General features: G+C 34.8%; 11 protein-coding genes and 3 pseudogenes across 14 annotated transcripts, besides 1 other annotated feature; 7 read left to right on the forward strand and 7 right to left on the reverse strand.

Moving 5' to 3' along the window:
- Window positions 1-17,875: part of a mobile genetic element that runs on past both edges of the window.
- Window positions 1,128-1,493, forward strand: TVAGG3_0893490 (phage tail repeat-like family; the record flags this gene model as incomplete). The annotated part of the gene is made up of 1 exon (XM_051250948.1): window positions 1,128-1,493. A coding segment is annotated over one exon (366 nt), but the record flags the coding sequence as incomplete, so codon positions are not given.
- On the forward strand, window positions 1,544-2,128 carry TVAGG3_0893500 (His-Me finger endonucleases family; the record flags this gene model as incomplete). The annotated part of the gene is made up of 1 exon (XM_051250949.1): window positions 1,544-2,128. One exon carries the CDS (start codon window positions 1,544-1,546, stop codon window positions 2,126-2,128), a length of 585 nt encoding a protein of 194 aa, XP_051086424.1.
- On the forward strand, window positions 2,442-3,026 carry TVAGG3_0893510 (uncharacterized protein; the record flags this gene model as incomplete). The annotated part of the gene is made up of 1 exon (XM_051250950.1): window positions 2,442-3,026. The coding sequence occupies one exon, from the start codon at window positions 2,442-2,444 to the stop codon at window positions 3,024-3,026; it is 585 nt and encodes a 194-aa protein (XP_051086425.1).
- TVAGG3_0893520 (organellar and viral DNA polymerase type B) lies at window positions 5,723-6,118 on the forward strand (the record flags this gene model as incomplete). Its single annotated transcript, XM_051250951.1, has 1 exon — window positions 5,723-6,118. A coding segment is annotated over one exon (396 nt), but the record flags the coding sequence as incomplete, so codon positions are not given.
- TVAGG3_0893530 (KilA, N-terminal/APSES-type HTH, DNA-binding family) lies at window positions 6,531-7,121 on the forward strand (the record flags this gene model as incomplete). Its single annotated transcript, XM_001279587.2, has 1 exon — window positions 6,531-7,121. A coding segment is annotated over one exon (591 nt), but the record flags the coding sequence as incomplete, so codon positions are not given.
- On the forward strand, window positions 8,862-9,317 carry TVAGG3_0893540 (uncharacterized protein; the record flags this gene model as incomplete). Its single annotated transcript, XM_051250952.1, has 1 exon — window positions 8,862-9,317. The coding sequence occupies one exon, from the start codon at window positions 8,862-8,864 to the stop codon at window positions 9,315-9,317; it is 456 nt and encodes a 151-aa protein (XP_051086427.1).
- Window positions 9,334-9,752, reverse strand: TVAGG3_0893550 (annotated as a pseudogene). The gene has a single exon. A coding segment is annotated over exon 1 (419 nt).
- TVAGG3_0893560 (uncharacterized protein) lies at window positions 10,398-11,022 on the reverse strand (the record flags this gene model as incomplete). The annotated part of the gene is made up of 1 exon (XM_051250953.1): window positions 10,398-11,022. A coding segment is annotated over one exon (625 nt), but the record flags the coding sequence as incomplete, so codon positions are not given.
- Window positions 11,062-11,646, reverse strand: TVAGG3_0893570 (His-Me finger endonucleases family; the record flags this gene model as incomplete). The annotated part of the gene is made up of 1 exon (XM_051250954.1): window positions 11,062-11,646. One exon carries the CDS (start codon window positions 11,644-11,646, stop codon window positions 11,062-11,064), a length of 585 nt encoding a protein of 194 aa, XP_051086429.1.
- Window positions 12,694-13,017, reverse strand: TVAGG3_0893580 (protein of unknown function, DUF4106 family; the record flags this gene model as incomplete). Its single annotated transcript, XM_051250955.1, has 1 exon — window positions 12,694-13,017. A coding segment is annotated over one exon (324 nt), but the record flags the coding sequence as incomplete, so codon positions are not given.
- On the forward strand, window positions 13,081-13,500 carry TVAGG3_0893590 (uncharacterized protein; the record flags this gene model as incomplete). The annotated part of the gene is made up of 1 exon (XM_051250956.1): window positions 13,081-13,500. The coding sequence occupies one exon, from the start codon at window positions 13,081-13,083 to the stop codon at window positions 13,498-13,500; it is 420 nt and encodes a 139-aa protein (XP_051086431.1).
- TVAGG3_0893600 (protein of unknown function, DUF4106 family) lies at window positions 13,663-15,001 on the reverse strand (the record flags this gene model as incomplete). The annotated part of the gene is made up of 1 exon (XM_051250957.1): window positions 13,663-15,001. A coding segment is annotated over one exon (1,339 nt), but the record flags the coding sequence as incomplete, so codon positions are not given.
- TVAGG3_0893610 lies at window positions 15,034-15,328 on the reverse strand (annotated as a pseudogene). Its single transcript has one exon. A coding segment is annotated over exon 1 (295 nt).
- TVAGG3_0893620 lies at window positions 15,532-17,805 on the reverse strand (annotated as a pseudogene). The gene has a single exon. A coding segment is annotated over exon 1 (2,274 nt).

A 17,875-nucleotide genomic window follows, 5' to 3' on the forward strand; every position in this document is an offset into this window, starting at 1 on the left:
TCTGATTTGAAAGAACGTTCACAGTCAGATGTCAGTTTTGTTGGATGGTATTTGTCAACGAATATTGTCAAAGCAGTTTTCACATCTAAAATATTTTTGGACTGTAATGGTATGGCTTCACAGTATCTTGTGTTTTGACCGACAAATATTAGCCAGTATGGAGGTCCATCTTCTCTATACCTCGGAATGTTTTCCAAGATATCCATAAACCAAGCATTTGGTGTTGAACTAAAGATTTTTACCATGAGTGCTTTCTTTGTTGCTTTAGAAACATACGGGTCCTTGTTTGGATTCGTCATTTTTATCCTATAAGAAATGGGTTTATTTGGCGCATTAGCAGGAGTTGCATCCAGATTTTTGCCCGCAGTGGGAACAATAGCCAGAGGTGTATTTGGAGTTGGAAGGAAGATTTTGAGTACATTAGGTATACTGAAAGAGAAAGCTCAGCCTATTATACAAACTGTACAGAAAGGTTGGGATGTAGCACGAGATGCAGCAAATCTTATTCCAAATCCTGAAACAAGAGGAAAAGTTCAAGGATGGATGGACAATGTAGGAAGAGAAGCAGGAAACTACTATAACAAAGCAAATGACTACTATAACCAAGCAGGACACTATATGGACCAAGGTGAAAGATTCTTTAACAGAGGATATAACCATGCACAACAATGGGTAAACAATAACCAACCTCAACCGCCTCAAACGTGGGGAATGTAAAGTTTTTTACTGAGATGAAATGAACAATACAGCATTGAGACAAATGGGTTCAAGATGGATTTGTCGGCTTCCAGCAGTTACACAACGTGTTTGTCAAGTTCTTCCTATACCTCAGGAAGTTTTAGACCGACTTAAAAAACCTAAACAACCAGTTGAAAACAAACCAAACTAAAATTTTTTACTGAGATGAAATGACCGAAGAAGTTGAAACGGTAGATTTGACACCACAAACAAAAAGTTCAGAACCATTGTCAAAACCTGTCAAAGAACTTACAGATGAAGAGAAAAATTCAATAATAGAAAGTGCCAGGTCTGGAAATACAAACCCTAACTACAAAGTCACTTTTCATAGAAATGGAACGGCTAGTATCTCAAAAAAGAAACAGACTCTCACAAATAAAATATTGAAGTCTGAAGGAGCTTTCGAGACAACAGATGGGAAGGTATTCTTCACTGACCAACAGTTCATTATAGAACATCTCATTGACTTAGAGTCGAAATATTCTAAACTTTACAACAAACACAAAAAGTTGAAAGGAAAACAAAAACAAATGGCATATGATATTTATGAAGATGTTGACGACACAACCATACCTGCAGGTGGGGTAAAACCCGAGGAACCGAAAAGTGACGAAAAACCGATAGAAGAAGGTGAGCCAAAAACTGAAGATAAACCAAAACCAAAGTTTAGTTTCCAAACTAAACCAAGTCAACCTTCATTAGCTGGTATGGGTTGGCGTCAAAGACTTATGGTAGCAGGAGGTTATGTAAAGTAAAAGGAAAACAGTATATTTTTCAAAAAAATATTTTTTTTATTTTATTTGAAATGTACGCTGGGTTTGTTGGAACAGACCGTTGGGAAACTTGTTTGTTAGATGAGAAATATGAAATTCACTGTTGTGAGTCATTTGAAGTCAGAAACAAAAAGACAAAAAGAGTTTTAAGCGAATGGGAGCAAAATGACGGATATGCTAGGATGAGGATTGGTGGAAAACACTATTTTAAACATGTTGTCATTGCAACTCATTTTATACCGAATCCTAACAATCTACCTTTTGTAGACCACATAAACCATATAAGAAACGACAATAGACTTGAAAACTTACGCTGGGTCACTTGTTCTGAAAACAGTAAGAACATAGGCAAATTTAGAGATATTGTATTCGAATTTGTCGACGAACTAGAAGATGAAGCAATTGAAATTACAGACTATGGTAAGCATACGTTTGAGTTTTACTACTATAGCGAAGAACAGGACTCTTTCTACCTTTATACCGGCGTAAACTATAGAAAATTACAAGTATGTTTTACTAAGGCGGGCTATGCTTATGTAAACACTAGAGATACAGATGGAAAACACGTTCATATATTTCTCAACAAATTCAAGAAGCTATATGGCATACCATTTTAAAACATTTTTTAAAATAGTATATTTTTACATATATTAAATGTTTCAGGTTGAAAAACAAAGAACAAAAGCAGCAGATACAAAACCGTTAGACTATATCTTTACAAATGCCGGTAGGAATATATCAGATGAAGAAATTTCATCCGGCTCCTACCGCTTTGACTATCCAATTCGTTGGCTTCAAAGTCCTTCAGATGCAAAGGCAATAGGATTTAGAAGAGTTTTGTTTTCAAAAAGAACTAACGCGTTTATGTTTGCGGTATATTTTCATGGGCGGTATAGAGGTCATGATGGTCTACTAGACAAATTTGATGAAATGAGAATCTTTACAGTTCGTTCAGACGAAAATCTTGAAAAAACTCTAAATGACTTTCAAACTCAAATAAACAAATACTACTGGGAATTTCAAGAAAAATACGACTCTTTACTAAATGGAACATACTATCTGAAACTAGAATATGACAAGATGAACTCCACAGTTTCATTTCAAAGGATTGAAAATAACCCTCCAAGAGATACACAGTTTTTATTTTGGCAAGTAGACAAACGTTCTTGGGCACAATTTCTTCGGTTACTAAACCAGAACGAACCATTACCACCTGACGGTCCGTTCTGGTTTATACGCCCACCAACAGATTTGACAGTTTATAGAAACGTGTTTGACCCTCAAAATGTTATGTGTCATGCAAGTTTTAGTTCAAGCAACAATAGTTTTCTTTGTATTGGTAAGGACTTTTATGACTTTGCTTCTAAATTCTACGAACCACCTAGTAACAGTTTCTCTGACTTTCAAGTTTGGTTCACAACAAATGGTGTGCAACATATTGTTCCATTGTACTACGACTTTTATCTCGAATTGTCTTTCATATATAACTACGGAGAAGTGCTGAAAAAGTATTGAAAAATATATTTTAGGGTAGAAGGGTATATCTACCCCGTTTTCTACCCTCTTTTCTACCCTCATGAATTTTCATGAATTTCCTTAAGATAGAAAAAAAGTGAGTTAAAATGAGATTTTTATCGTTGTGGTCCGACGGTTAAGCCACAAACGAATGTCCGACGGTTAAGCCAAAAATATTTTTTATTTTTATTGTAAGAACAGTATGACAGTCGAAGCAAAAACGTTCACGAACAAATCTAATGGCGAAACATTCACAAAAGGCACTTACAACGGTATTGAAGTCTTACGTAGAGACAAGGATGGTTATATAAATGCAACAAAGATGTGTCAGCAGTTTAGGAAAGACTTTAGAAGGTTGTTGGAAAATAAGTCCTGGGAAGAGTATTTTGAGGCATTTTGTGAAGAATATACCAACCCGCGGAATTCCGCGGGTTGCTTTTTATACACAGTTCATGCAGGAATTCCCGATGAAATCAAACAGGTTAGAGGAACGTATGTAGACCCAAGACTTTGTAAACTAATAGCAATGTGGGCTTCTCCAAAATATTGTATAGCAGTTGGAAAAAATTTGGACTCCATAGACAAGAAAGTTCATGAGAAATTAGATGAAGAAGAACTTGAAGATACAGTAGAGAATGCAAAACCTTTGTTCGAAGAAGAAGTTAGAAAAATGCATGAAAAACAAATAGAACATGAACGTGAGATATGTTCTGGTTATAGGACTCTCCATACGAACTAGACCAATGGGAACAAGAAGATTTAAAGAGAGAATTTAGAGAATATGAACTCGCTAAAATTTCATTAGAAGCTGCAGAAAAGAAGTTAAAAGTTTGGGGTCGTTTTGTACAAAAATATTGTGAGTAAATGAACCATTTTTTTTCGACAAAAATATATTTTAGGGTAGAAGGGTATATCTACCCCGTTTTCTACCCTCTTTTCTACCCTCGTAGAAAACACACAAAACTCTTGAATTTTGTATAAAAAAAGCAACCCGCCGTTTTCCGCGGGTTGGTATATTCTTCACAAAATGCTTGTTTTGAGGTCGAGCCATTTTTGGCTCCACCGTATTTTTAAACCAAACTCGTTCATTTTGTGCTGAAATAAAATAAAGGTAGTCCCACCAAAAAATATTTTTTTATTTTTATTGTAAGAACATGTCAGCAACAACAGCACCAAACTCGTTAGTCATGAACCCAACTTCTATGTTAGTAGAGATGAAAAGCTTCATTCCTTCTTCATATACTTTCGAAACAGAAATCCAGAAGATAAAGCAGGAACTTCTCCAAGGAGATTTAGACTGTAGTGCAAAAGATGAAACAAATGAACAGTATCTTTATGAAATGCAGGATATTATTGACCATCTACCTAAACTTCCTGAAATACAACAACAAAAGCTCACTATTCCAGAATTCGATGAAATTGAAGTCAGACTGACTGACTCAGTTGAAATAAAGAAGTTCATTCGTAAGATAAACTATGAGTTTCTTGGATTTCATTGCAACCACAAAGTCATTGACATATATAAATCTGAAGAATTTAAGACCTACGACAACTTTGTTTCGTTAGTTGCTGAGTGTGTCTTGCAGATAAGAGATAAAGATAGAAGAGGTAAGATATGGAATGAACAGATAAAACCCGCAACTTTTGAGTTAAAGAAAACCATCTACGCCTTAGTCATACTAGCAGGACAAATTTCAGAATATAACGCAAAAATGAACTCACAATGTTCAAAATGTAAAGCAGCAACAAGGAAATATAACTACTCCGTCAAAGAGATAGAACGTATGCGAAAAGACCATACTGACTTAAAGAAAGAAGTAGAGAAACCAGCAGAAGATAAAATGGACATGTTGACATTTCTGAACAAAAACTATCCAACTGCTAACGATTTCCTTCTTTCAGATGTCAAGAAGAAATATAAAGAAACCTTCGGCATAGTTAAAATTTTTGATATCCTTCGTGAAGAAATAGAAGCTACAAAACTGTTTAAAGTCATGAACCATCACAACATATACCATGTAAAACGCTTGTAAAATAACTGGGGTAGAAATGAGGGTAGAAAACGGGGTAGATATACCCTTCTACCCTAAAATATATTTTTATTGAATTCTGTATAAAATTCTGAGTAAAATGACATATGGAACACATACTTTTTCAGTAAGGACATATGGGGTAGAAATGAGGGTAGAAAACGGGGTAGATATACCCTTCTACCCTAAAATATATTTTTATTGAATTCAGCAACAAATTTCATGAATTTCCTCATATGTTTGCTACCCTCGGAAAACCGAGGATAGAGATTCCATTCGAAAATCGTAAAAAATTGCGACCCGCGGAAAACCGAGGAACGCCTAAAACACATGAAAATCGTAAAAAAATGACCAAATTTCATGATATAACTGTATCTTTTATACAAAATAAAATAAAAGCTAGTTTTTTTAAAATATTTTTTTTTATTTTGTATGTAAGAACAGGAAATGTCAAACACTGAGTTTGAAACAGTTAAAAAGATAGACAATGAGACCAAGGTGGTTAGAATAGGTGATTTAAACGTAAGATACTCAAAGAAATACAAAAAATATTCTTTGTCAGACATTTTAACACTATCTGAAGGAAAGAAAGCACACGACTGGGTTAAAAATGCTTCTACTCAGAAAATTTTGACAAAAAATCCTGAGCTTATGATATCGGTAAGATTCTATGGAACAAGAGCATATCTCATCGACAAAAGTCTTATACCAGTAGTTTTGTTCTGGATTGACCCAGTTGTTGGATATAATTTCATAACATATGGTTCATTCGATACGGAACGTTGCAGTGAAGGCTTACTTTACATCGTTCAGAAACCAAAGGACTTCAATACAAAGAGATATAAGATAGGAAGAACATTTAATATAACTCAAAGATATGACAATATAGTCAATAGAGTTAAGGTTGCGTTCGTTAACGATATGAGAGCTGCTGAAACAGAACTACTTGAAAAGTTTGAGAAGATGTATGGTGCTCCCACGAAAGGTAGGGAAACGTTTGAAGTAGATGAGATAGATAAAGCTATAAAATTATTTGACGAAGTTGCTGAAAAATACATGTAAAGCGTTTATTTTTGGTCTTTTATACAAGATAGAAAATAACGCTAATTTTATTTTTTTTTATTTTTTTATTTTGTATGTAAAGACAGATATGTCAACAACAGAGAACACAACAACAGTTATAGTCCATGAAGCTATAAATGAAGAATACGAGTGGGTTCAGTATAACAAACAGTTACGTCTCATTCGTTCGGTCAAAGACGATATGTACCAAATGCAAAGTATTTTGACAGCATGTTTTGCGCCAGATACCAAGCTTCCTAAAGACTGGTTTAGGAACCAAAGCACTATTGAACTATTAAATGAAGCTGAAAATTCGACTACGGATTTTCTCGTAGTCGCAAAAACTCGAGTGGGAGAAAAACCCCAGTCGCCAAAACTCTATGAAAACAGTGAAGAACAGCGAGTGGGAGAAAAACCGCAGTCGCCAAAACTCTATGAAAATCGTGAAAAATTGCCAAATGGTTTGAGAGGTTGGTATGTACATAGACTTCTTGTAAATGCTGTTGCAATGTGGGCTTCACCTCGTTATGCTTGGTATATTTACAGACTTCTTGACGAAATTCATAGACAAGAACGTGAAGAGATGGAAAAGAAACTTCAAGCAAAAGATGAAGTCATTGAAGCAAAAGACAAAACCATACAGAAAAGAATACCACGTTCGGTACCAAAAGGAAAGGAAAAGAACTATAAGTATATGATTTATACTGAAGAGATGGAAAATGAAGAAGACAGAGATATGGTTATGTTGCATTTAGTCAGAAGAAACAACAAAAGCTTTTACGACCTTGCTAAGATTTACAAATCTGACAGAAATTGGTTCTATCGCGAAAACTTACCGATTTCAATGACACCGAATGAAGATGTTAAACAGATAGTTCAAGATACGTTACCTCAAACACACTATGATATGAAAGGTTGTACAATACTTACCTTCAAAGAAGATTTGCCATTGTTAAAGGAAAAAATAACAGAGTATTTCGACAACTTCAAACAAGTAGGGTAAATTTCAATCTTTATTTTTACGCTTGACCTTTACATTCTGCCTGAGGAAGTCTTTAACAAGCTCGTTAATTTCAATTAGATAAATTGCTTCGTCTAAGGGGTCAAGCTCCATACTGAGTCAGTACAATGTTGTACTTTTCAAGACAATATTGTACTTTTTCAAGACAATGTTGTACTTTTTCAAGACAATGTTGTACTTTTTCAAGACAATATTGTACTTTTTCAAGACAATATTGTACTTTTTCAGAACAATGTTGTACTTTTTCAGAACAATGTTGTATAAATTCAGTACAATGTCTCTCAAATTTGAGTACAGCTGTACTTTTTCAGAACAAGTCTTGAACTTTTTCAGAACAATGTTGTACTTTTTCAAGACAATGTTGTACTTTTTCAAGACAATATTGTACTTTTTCAAGACAATGTTGTACTTTTTCAAGACAATGTTGTACTTTTTCAAGACAATATTGTACTTTTTCAGAACAATGTTGTACTTTTTCAGAACAATGTTGTATAAATTCAGTACAATGTCTCTCAAATTTGAGTACAGCTGTACTTTTTCAGAACAAGTCTTGAACTTTTTCAGAACAATGTTGTACTTTTTCAGAACAATGTTGTACTTTTTCAAGACAATGTTGTACTTTTTCAAGACAAATGTTGTACTTTTTCAAGACAATGTTGTACTTTTCAAGACAATATTATATTGTTTCAGAACAAAGACGGTTAAGACACAAACGAATGTCCGACGTTCCTCTTCCTGAATGTCTTCCAAAGCCAGAAGAACCGACAGCCCCAGCACCACAACAGACTAAGACTCAAACTCTTACATTTTTCAAGCTTGACTTTTTACAATTTGAACTTTGTTCGCGTAGATGTGAATTCTGAAAGAAGTATGAGGGTCTTGTATGACTTTGTACTTCTCCCATAGTTCATGTCTGTCAAACTTACCTGCCATGGACTCTTTCATAAGTTCCATGAAATCGTCTTCGGACAATCCAGGGAAAAGTACAATGTCAGTAAGTATTCTCTTTACATCCTTACTTAAACTCTTGGCTGTCTGTACACAAATGACAACTGAAATGTTAAAGTGTCTGAGCTTCTTAAGAATTCGACACATGTCTTGTTCTCTGTTCTTTAACAAAGGATGAGAAGCAAAGTCATCTAAGATAAGAAGACATCTATGAGGGTAAGTCTTCCAATCGTACGATTGCAATTTCTTCGAAATGTATTCTATCTCTTTCTGTTTGTTTCTGAAGTGTTTCTTCTCTAATATTCTCTGCATTTCCTCATTTGGGTCTTTAAACTTCGAATTTATATACTCATTTATAGCATTGTACTTCAAAACTCTTCTTTGGTACTTCTTTATCCAATCTAACAACTCAGAGTCTTTTATACATACTAACTTAGACTTTTTTATAATATCTTTGAACGAATTGACGGTTTGGTCGAATTGACCAGAAGTACTACAAATGACAACTAACTCATAGAATGGGTTCTTCTCATCTAGTTCTTGTTGTTGTGCAGCCATTTTAAGATAAGTGAAAGTCTTACCCGACCCAGGTGGTGCGATTAGACCTGTTATACCATTCTGAGCAAATAAGAACTTGTCATGTATGGGTTTTATCTGAGCATTTTCTAACTTTCTCTTGTTCTTCTTCAAAACATTCTCAAATTTCTTGTCAATGTCAGCAAACTTTTTTTCTAACATATTTTTAGAAAAATTAAAATTTTTATCTTTTAGAAAATGTCTAGCGATTTCGCTATCTATATTCGAGACAAGCTTTTCGACTCTAAAACTTCTGTCGACCATAAAATCTTACATAGTGTAAACAAGAAAGGTGAATTTGTTCTAAAGTTCTGTTTCTGGGAATATGACAAGAACCATAAAACATTAGGCAGAGAAGTCTTTAAGTTTGTCAATGACAGACTTGTTGACAGAGATGACACCGATTGGAAAGCTGAAGTCCAACAAAAGTTCTTAGAATGCAAAGAAGACACATGCGCTGTTCTTGAAGATGAAATAGAAAACAGAATAGAAGAGCTATTAAAGGACAAAGAACTTTTACATAAATATGGTTGCGCCAAATTTGACATAACTCCACCAGAGAAGAAGAAGAAGAGAGAAAAGAAAGAAAAGAAAGTAGAAGAAGAGAAGAAAGAACCTGAACCAGTTCCAGAGAAGGTGAGATATGACATGTAAAAATAAAAGTTTATTTTTAGAACATTTCTGGGTCAATGTCAATGTTCTCTTCCTCTTTAGGAGCAAACACTGGCTTAGACTCTAAAATCTTTTTACCTAATTTACCTTGAACTTCAACTATCTTAGACTCATAATATTCATAGTCGTCTGCTTTCTTTGGTTCATAAGGTATAACAAGTTTGTATGCTTTGCCTTCTTTAAGGTTTGAGAACCTTCTGTCAAAATTTTCTTTGACTGCTAACAAACCTTCTATGTCTAAGTCTTCAAATTTCGCACCATTTTTAGTCACAATAGCAAACTTAACTGGTTCGATGTTCCAAACTTTGTCAAATGTAGACTTTTCAAAATGGTAGAAGTAAACATTCAAATAAGCGAATGGGTCTAGTTCTTCTTTGACTTCTGTCATGTACTTATTTACTGAAAATATTTCGTCATCTTTTCTATCGGATAAAAAAATATTTTTTTAAAATTTACTCATAAAATTTTCTTTGTATATACACCATTCTGAACATCTAAAAGATTTTTGACATTTGCCAAGAATGTTCGTTTAGACGCTGTCATATAACCATACTCTTGACAATATTGTTTATATTCATCGTACACAACGACCTTTCATCTAAACACTCAAAGTTAGTCTCATCTATAAACAGTTCATATACACTCTTGTTTGCTTCTAACAATGTTTGTCTTTCTTCGGTATGTGGAATTTGTCTTGGATTGAACTTAGAAATATCTAATGTCATGAAATATGAGAACAAGTGGTTGTAAAAGTTAGGTGTCAAAGTTTCTGCTAAGTCGTCAAAATATTCTGTATCTTGCATATGAGCTTCTGACGTTCTGACAACTACATATCTTCTGTCAGAACTTTCTAACTTCATCGGAACAGAATTGTTTGAAACCATAATGAAGTTTGCAACATTTTCACAAACTCTTTGGTCTTTATATTTTCTTTCAACAACTCCAACTTTGTCTGTTATAAGACTCTTCAAAGCATCTGAGTTCAAAACTTTTGTGTATCTATACTTTGAAGTTCGTTACATACTATAAGTTTCATATTCTCTATTGAAGAGTTAAATTTACCGCAGATGTTTTCTAAGTTTGTCATATTCGGATTCGAATAGCCCTCTAATAGTTTGCATAAGATATCTGTAAAGAATGTGTTCTTACCAGTTCCTTGTTTTCCAATTATAATGAGAGCAGTTTCATTTTTAGCACTTGGATATTGTAAGATGTTTGCAAACCAACATAAGATATACTCATAAACCTTTTCGTTTCCATTGCATATAATTTCTTTGACATGGTCTAACCAAGCTTCTATAACATTTTCTTTCCATTCTACTTGTTCGTATTTATATCCAGTGAAGATAGAATAGAAGTTTGGAGATGGTGTATAGAACTTTATACCTCGAACTGAAAAATCTTCTAACTTCGACAATAAGATATCCCAAGCATCTAACATCTTCATGCCAACTTGTACGACTTTTATTTTCTTAAGTTTCTGTCTACATTCTTGTTCTGAAACTATTGTCGCTCTTGGTTTGTTAAAGACAACATCCCATTCTTTCATGACATAACATTCTGGGGCAGAGTCGACATAAATGACTAAACGTTTCAAATTCTCGACTGCTTTGTTATAGTCTCTAAATGGACACATATTTCTGAATGCTTGGAAGTCATAAAAATCTGAAACATCTATTCTGTACATTTTTATAAAAATAAAAAAAATATTTTTTTAAAAAACGTTTTAAAATGGTATGCCATATAGCTTCTTGAATTTGTTAAGAAGTATATGAACGTGTTTTCCATCTGTATCTCTAGTGTTTACATAAGCATAGTCATCCTTAGTAAAATATACTTGTAATTTTCTATAGTTTACACCGGTATAAAAGTAGAAAGAGTCTTGTTCTTCGCTATAGTAGTAAAACTCAAGCGTATGCTTGCCATAGTCTGTAATTTCAATTGCTTCATCTTCTAGTTCGTCGACAAATTCGAATACAATATCTCCAAATTTGCCTCTGTTCTTATTGTTTTCAGAAAGAGTGACCCAACGTAAATTTTCAAGTCTATTGTCGTTTCTTATACGGTTTATGTGGTCTACAAGAGGTAAATTGTTAGGATTCGGTATAAAATGAGTTGCAATGACAATATGTTTAAAATAGTTTTTTCCACCCATCCTCATCATAGCATATCCGTCATTTCGCTCCCATCCGCTTAAAACTCTTTTTGTCTTTTTGTTTCTGACTTCAAATGACTCACAACAGTGAATTTCATATTTCTCATCTAACAAACAAGTTTCCCAACGGTCTTCTCCAACAAACTCAGCGTACATTTCAAATAAAATAAAAAAAAATATATTTTTTATTCTTGAGCTATTTTTTATTCTTGACTTTGTTGTTGCATTTGTTCCATTTGTTGCATTTGTTGTTGAAGTTGTTCTTGTAATACAATACTTTCACCAGTTGCATCTTCCAATTCGAAACTTTCTGCCGTCATTGACAAATACATAGGACATAAAAGTTTTACAGGAACAAAGTTTGCGTCGACTAATGTCAACGTTATGTTTGCTAAAGTGTTTGAGTTTACTAAAGCTGAAAACTCTGCATTCGAATGAACAATAGGCAAACCAGCAGAGAAAGTATTGTTTATACGCATAAGTATCTTTTGGTCATAGTAGTTGTCGACATTCGAATAACACTTTGAACCTAAGTTTGAAACAATATATAGGTGTACTTAAAGTCAATGGAACAGACAAACCTTGTATGACACCTTTTCCTGTTATAGGAAACTGTTGGTAGTAAAAACCAGATATAAGTTTTTGTATTATAGCTCATATCGTTTATACTAAACTCAGTCGGACATCCAAACATAATGAAACCTGCTCTAGTTGCAGCACATGTTACATCCGTCCTTAAAGTATTAAATAAGTCAACAAAACCTGTGTGGTGGTATATCTGAGTAAGTATCTTCAAAGAAGTATTTTTTACCATTCACAACAACAAAGTCTTCTGGTGTCAAAAGAGCAAAACAGGCTTTAGTCGTCATTGTGTTTAAAGTTAGTTTACAATACCGTCCTTGAGGACTTTGTAAGTTTGTTGTTATAGAATTATATGACTCAGGGTTTTTAGTCGTAATAGTATAAACCACTATGTCTTCTGCCATTTACTTAGCAAGTAAATTTTAATGAAATGTTGTGGTCGTCAAATATTTTTATGACGTCTGGGAAACTATACTTTAAGTTCAACGTTTCACCTCCTTTCATAACGTATATCTTGTCAATGACATTATATGAAACACCACAGCAACTAACGTCGGGTTCTATTTCTTTGATGTTTATATCGTCTGCCTCTGTCAAAAGTTTCAATAGTTCTTTCAAAACTTCATGAGGTGCAATGACATATGAGTTCACTTTTACAGGGTTGTGTTCGACCAAGTTTAACATTAGACCTAAAGCTTGACAAATCTTCTCCTGAGTTTTAAGTTTGTCTTTAAGTTGTTGGTAGTCGTTTCGAATATCTGCAACAGAACTTAAGTCTCTGCTAACTTCAGGGTATGTTGGTTGTTCTTTTACAGGAACTATTGTTATACCATCTTCGTCTTCGTATGGTTTCCCCACTTCAACATCTCTTTCTTTGACATTGACAACAACACTTTGACTGTTTGTTTGAGTTGGTGAATTTAACTTCACATCTGCCATCGCCATTAAACCTTTTGAAACACTTACGCTTCTATTTTTCGGAAATGACATTTTACTTAGAATAAAAAGATGGACGTATTTGAGTATCTCTTCGAATTGAAGCAAAACAAAGTTTACACACACAAACAATACAAATACACTGATAGAATAGTTCTTTATACAAACAATGGAAAATGTTATAGAATAGCAGTCTTTGCTGAACCAAAATATTTTCATAAAGCAAAGAAAGTTGGTATAACTGAAATGGTGAAAGTTCTTGAAGCAGACAAAAATATAACTTCAAAACTTACAGATATTTCTAAAGGTAAGTTTTTAATACAATATTATATCAAAACTGGCGTACTGTCAATATTTGACGGAGAGAAGTCAGTTCAAGAACAACTTACTGACCTGCTGCCAAAATCTGCTCGATGGAAGCTGTCGTTATACCAATCTGAGGAGCCCCAGCAGGTTTCATCGAACGAATCTTCAAAAGAGCATCTTCCGTGAAAAGTGCTATTGGTTTTGTAAACTTCTTTGCTTTCAATTCATTTGGACCGTCTCTGTCACCAGTATATTGTATTTGAACTGTACCAACAGTTGAAATACCACCCATAAAGTCTTCTGAGTCAGCAAATGGAATGCCAAGCCAAAAGTTTGAACGGTCTCCATTTGTATATTGAGTTTTTTGACCTCCTGTATGAGTCCATACTTTCACATATGGCATAATAGAACTTTGCATTTCAGGGTTAATGGTTGTTGTGAAGTTGTTGTTAAAGTTCATAGCATCTAATGTCAAGTTGTATGACCTCATATCCTCAACTGTAGAATATTCTTCTCTTGGATAATATTTGCCATCTATGTTTATATGGTATTTAATACCAGGGTTGTAGAAGCAAGAATAGTCATTTATAGTTCGTCTGAACAGTACAAACATAGTATCTGCATGTTTCATTGCAGTAGTTAAGGCAATATCTGTTCTTGCACCTGGGTCAGCACTTTGGTTTCCAACTTCACCTGCAAAGTCTTTGACAGATATTTGGTGTATAGGGAACATAAGTGGAACTGCAATATATTTGGCAGCTAAAGCATTTGAAATATCTGGGTCCAACATATAGACTGCAAGTCTGCTTTCTATTCTCTTGCATTCAAATTTTTCGCATGTGAACTTAACTGGGTCCCAAGCATCTCCAGCAGCATTGAAATAATAGTTTACTTCAGTGTTGAGGTTTGAGAAACCAAAGTCTAAGTCAACTTTGTTTTTGCAAAAGTCGGCGAATGACATTTTATTTGTTCCCACTACTTCTGTAAGAGTGAATGGGTCTTGTGTTGGTGCAATGACTAAGTTATTTTTGCTTGGAGTAAGTTCGATAGAAATTTTTCCTGCCCAGTTTGGCAAGTATCTTAAAAACCTGAAGATGAGGAAAGATGACAAAGGAACTCTAAGTTTCAATTTTACTTTGGTTACTGCTGCTGCATTTTGTCCAGAAAGGTCAACATAAACTCCTGGAACGTTAGGGTCAAGTCTTCTTATTTTTTCAATAGTTGCATACTGGTCTGTTTGTTCTCTAGCTTGTGGTTGTACTGAGTTTCTCAAAGCGAACCATTCATAGTTTGCCCATGTTACTGTTTGGACTAGGTCAGAGTTAGAATATATCTTATATCCCATGAAAACTTCTGGAGCATATTGGTATCCGACATAGAAAATTCCATTGCAACCTTTCTTGTCAGACAACTTGGCAGAAGGTTTTATTTCAATGTCTTGTTCCACGTATAAGAAAGAGTTGTCAATAGAAATAATATGAAACCTGTCGCAAGCAATATCTACTGTTGTTGAAGAACCTTCTCCAAACTCACCTACGTTTCCATAAGAAACAGCAGTTGTATATTCGTAAGTTCCAGGAACTATTTCTGACCTTCTAATGGCATTGTCGCATTCGTTATACCATTCGGAAACATTTCCATTCATGGCATCCAAAACTGTTGGCGTTATATTCTGAGCGGCGTACATTTCATATGAGTAAAAATATAGAATAGTTGGATTTATATGTCATAATAGAACCCACTCCGACCAAGCTTTACTTTCTTCCTGACTGAGTTTTTAACTCTTCTTTTTCCTTCATTGCCCTCTGCTTGAAGTTGTTGCATCTTTGCATTATGTTCATCTAGTATGTTGCAAATTTCCCATGTCCTTTTTGCCTTTGGCTCTGGTCGCCCATCTCAGGTAACCTATATCCTAGAAAGATTTTGTCATAGTTTGTATTTGAGTCTTCGCGTATTGTTTGCATGACTCTTTCCTGAGTTTCCGGTTCAAGCTCTTCAAACAGTGCCTGTCCATATGGAATATGCTCGTTTCCAAATATATGTTTTTGTAGCCATTCTGGTTTTCTTTCCATGTTACCAACTATATCTTTTGTGAATGGGAAAGCTTCTACCCAATCTTTCAGTCTTGCGTCGTTTATTTCTGTAGTTGGTTTTATTTTGTCAAGCAACATTGTTTTTCAATACTACACATTGGTCACTTTGTCCATTTGAGTTTTCTTAAAATATCCCTTCTCAGTTCATTGTCTGCAAAGTAAGTTTTTATGACATTTTGTAAACTTTCGTTTGCAAGGTCATGTACAATAGGTTCTCTTCCTTCTCCCTCCCTAACTTTCTTTCTAAACTCTTCACCAAATATACATCTCTATGGTTCTGTGTAGTTCTTTGAGATAAATGTTCTAGAACGTCAGGTGTTATATTTCCATCAGCCATGTTCATTTCATACTGGTCCAAAATATCTGCATGTTTCATATCTTTCAATGGTGATTAAAGCCGCGCTGAAAAATACCAGCTATATCTGGTTCACCATTGACTTCCATTGCGTCTACAACTTCTTGGAATGGTTGTAAGTTTATGAACCACCTATCCGGGTTAGCTTTATGACCCCATCTCATTGTAGTTCCATCGTCTGCAGAAACAAAAGTAGGTTTGTTTCCATTTGGCTAGGTTCTGAATGAACTTTAAACAATGTTTCATTTCTATATGTTTTCTTGAAATTTAACCTTTTATTTTCACCGAGTTCATCCGAAGATTTGAACGTTAAATGCTCGTAAGTAAAAAGGGTTGTTGTATTTGTGTACATTTTTCTTTCAGTGCTTCCATTCTATGCTGAATATTTTCATCTGGTGTTGGAGTCTTTTGTATGTCGGCAAACATTTTTCGATTTCTTCTACTATGTCAGCCGAATTTTTTTAGACTCTTGGAAATATTCCATATTCTCCGCATACTCTTGTTGAGGGTCAAGATTTTTCGGCTTTCCAAATCTTCATCTAGTTCTGTGAAGTTAGTTTCCAAAGGAGTGACTTGTTCGTTTCCTTCAGGCTCTTCTAGCTGTTGTTGCTGAACTATTTCTTCCATGTCTGGTTGTATCTGAACTTCTTCCTGTGGAGTTTCTTGTACCTCATCTGCTGGCATTTCATATATTCCGAGACCGTTTTCAACAATTTCCCTATCTACGTCATCCGCATTCATAAGCTTTTGTTCTTTCGTTCCGTCTCTATTTTTTACGCGTTTCATGACGAAAGTTGAATTGTCATTTAGCTCTGACATCAAATATCTCGGAGTAAATTCATCCATGTCATTTTGGATGATATGCTATTAAATCATATCCCTTAGCGAGCTTGTATTTTCCAGGTTTGAGATTATATCCGTTTTGGTGCTGAGCCATAAAGCTAAATAGGTTCGGGTCAGTATTTCCATCCTTGAACTTTCTAATAGCTTCTTTATATCTGTCACTAAAGTCAACAGTATCTGGGAAACCACACTCTTCTTTTAAGCATTTTTAAGAATTCTTGGTTTCCTTGTTCTCTACTTCTTTTATGTCCTTGCTCTGTTTGTGGTTGTTGTTGTGCAGGGTTTTGAACTGTTGGTTGTGGTGCAGTGTTTTGAACTGTTGGTTGTTGTGCTGGTTGTGGAGGTGGTTGTTGTGCTGGTTGTTGTGTTGGTTGTTGTGTTGGTTGTTGTGCTGGTTGTTGTGCATGCCTGTGTCTATGTCCATGTGACGATGTAAATGTTTTAGGTAGTCCTGGTGCAGGTGCTTCTCTTGGAGGGTTTGGTGGTATATAAGTTCCACCAGCTGGCACATATGTTCCATCTGCAGCATAATGTCCTACCTGACTTTTCGTTCTTAAGAAAGCATTTACTAGGTCTGTTTTGGTCTGTTGTAACTCTTTTTCTTGACTTTCCACAACAGTTGCTCTAACGGCGTCATAGGCACTTTGAACTGCCTGTCTCGTTGCTGCATCTGTTATTTTTCGTCATATTTTGTGCTACTTCTTTAACTCTTGTGTCGAAACCTTCAGACTTCAGTTTCTTTCCAGATGAGAAGTCGTTCACTTGTTTCACCTTACTATGAAGAGCTTCGAAGGCGTTCTTAAAGTCAGCATTTGTTAAAGCTTCATTTGAACTATCTTCATCTGCTTGTATTTTTGTCCTTATTGACCCTATGAGTTGGGCTGCTTTAGCGTTGGCTTGGGCATCTAACCAGTCATTGTTAGCTTTTATATATTCTGCGCTTTTCATTGCCTTTTGCATAGCCGCGTCGTTATTTTTACTCTTCTTGTGCTAAGTTTTCATACTGTACGCGTTTGGTTTGCAACTTAAAAGTTTTTCTGCCTTTACATTTGCTTCAACTTCTTTTTATACTCATCGCTATCCATATATGTCTTCAGGGCTTTTTGTTTTATTTCTTCATCTTTCAGTATTTTATATTGAGTAGTATGGTTTTTTCAAATTTATGACATCTTGTTCCATTCTTGCTACTTCTGCTGCTTTTTCTGACACTTTTTTTCGCATATTCCTCTGTACTTAGTTCTTTCAGTTGTTCTTCTTTCTTCTTTTTCTC

The sequence above is a fragment of the Trichomonas vaginalis genome, chromosome VI, assembly GCF_026262505.1.
Source record: "Trichomonas vaginalis G3 chromosome VI, whole genome shotgun sequence".
NCBI classification, from domain to species: domain Eukaryota; phylum Parabasalia; order Trichomonadida; family Trichomonadidae; genus Trichomonas; species Trichomonas vaginalis.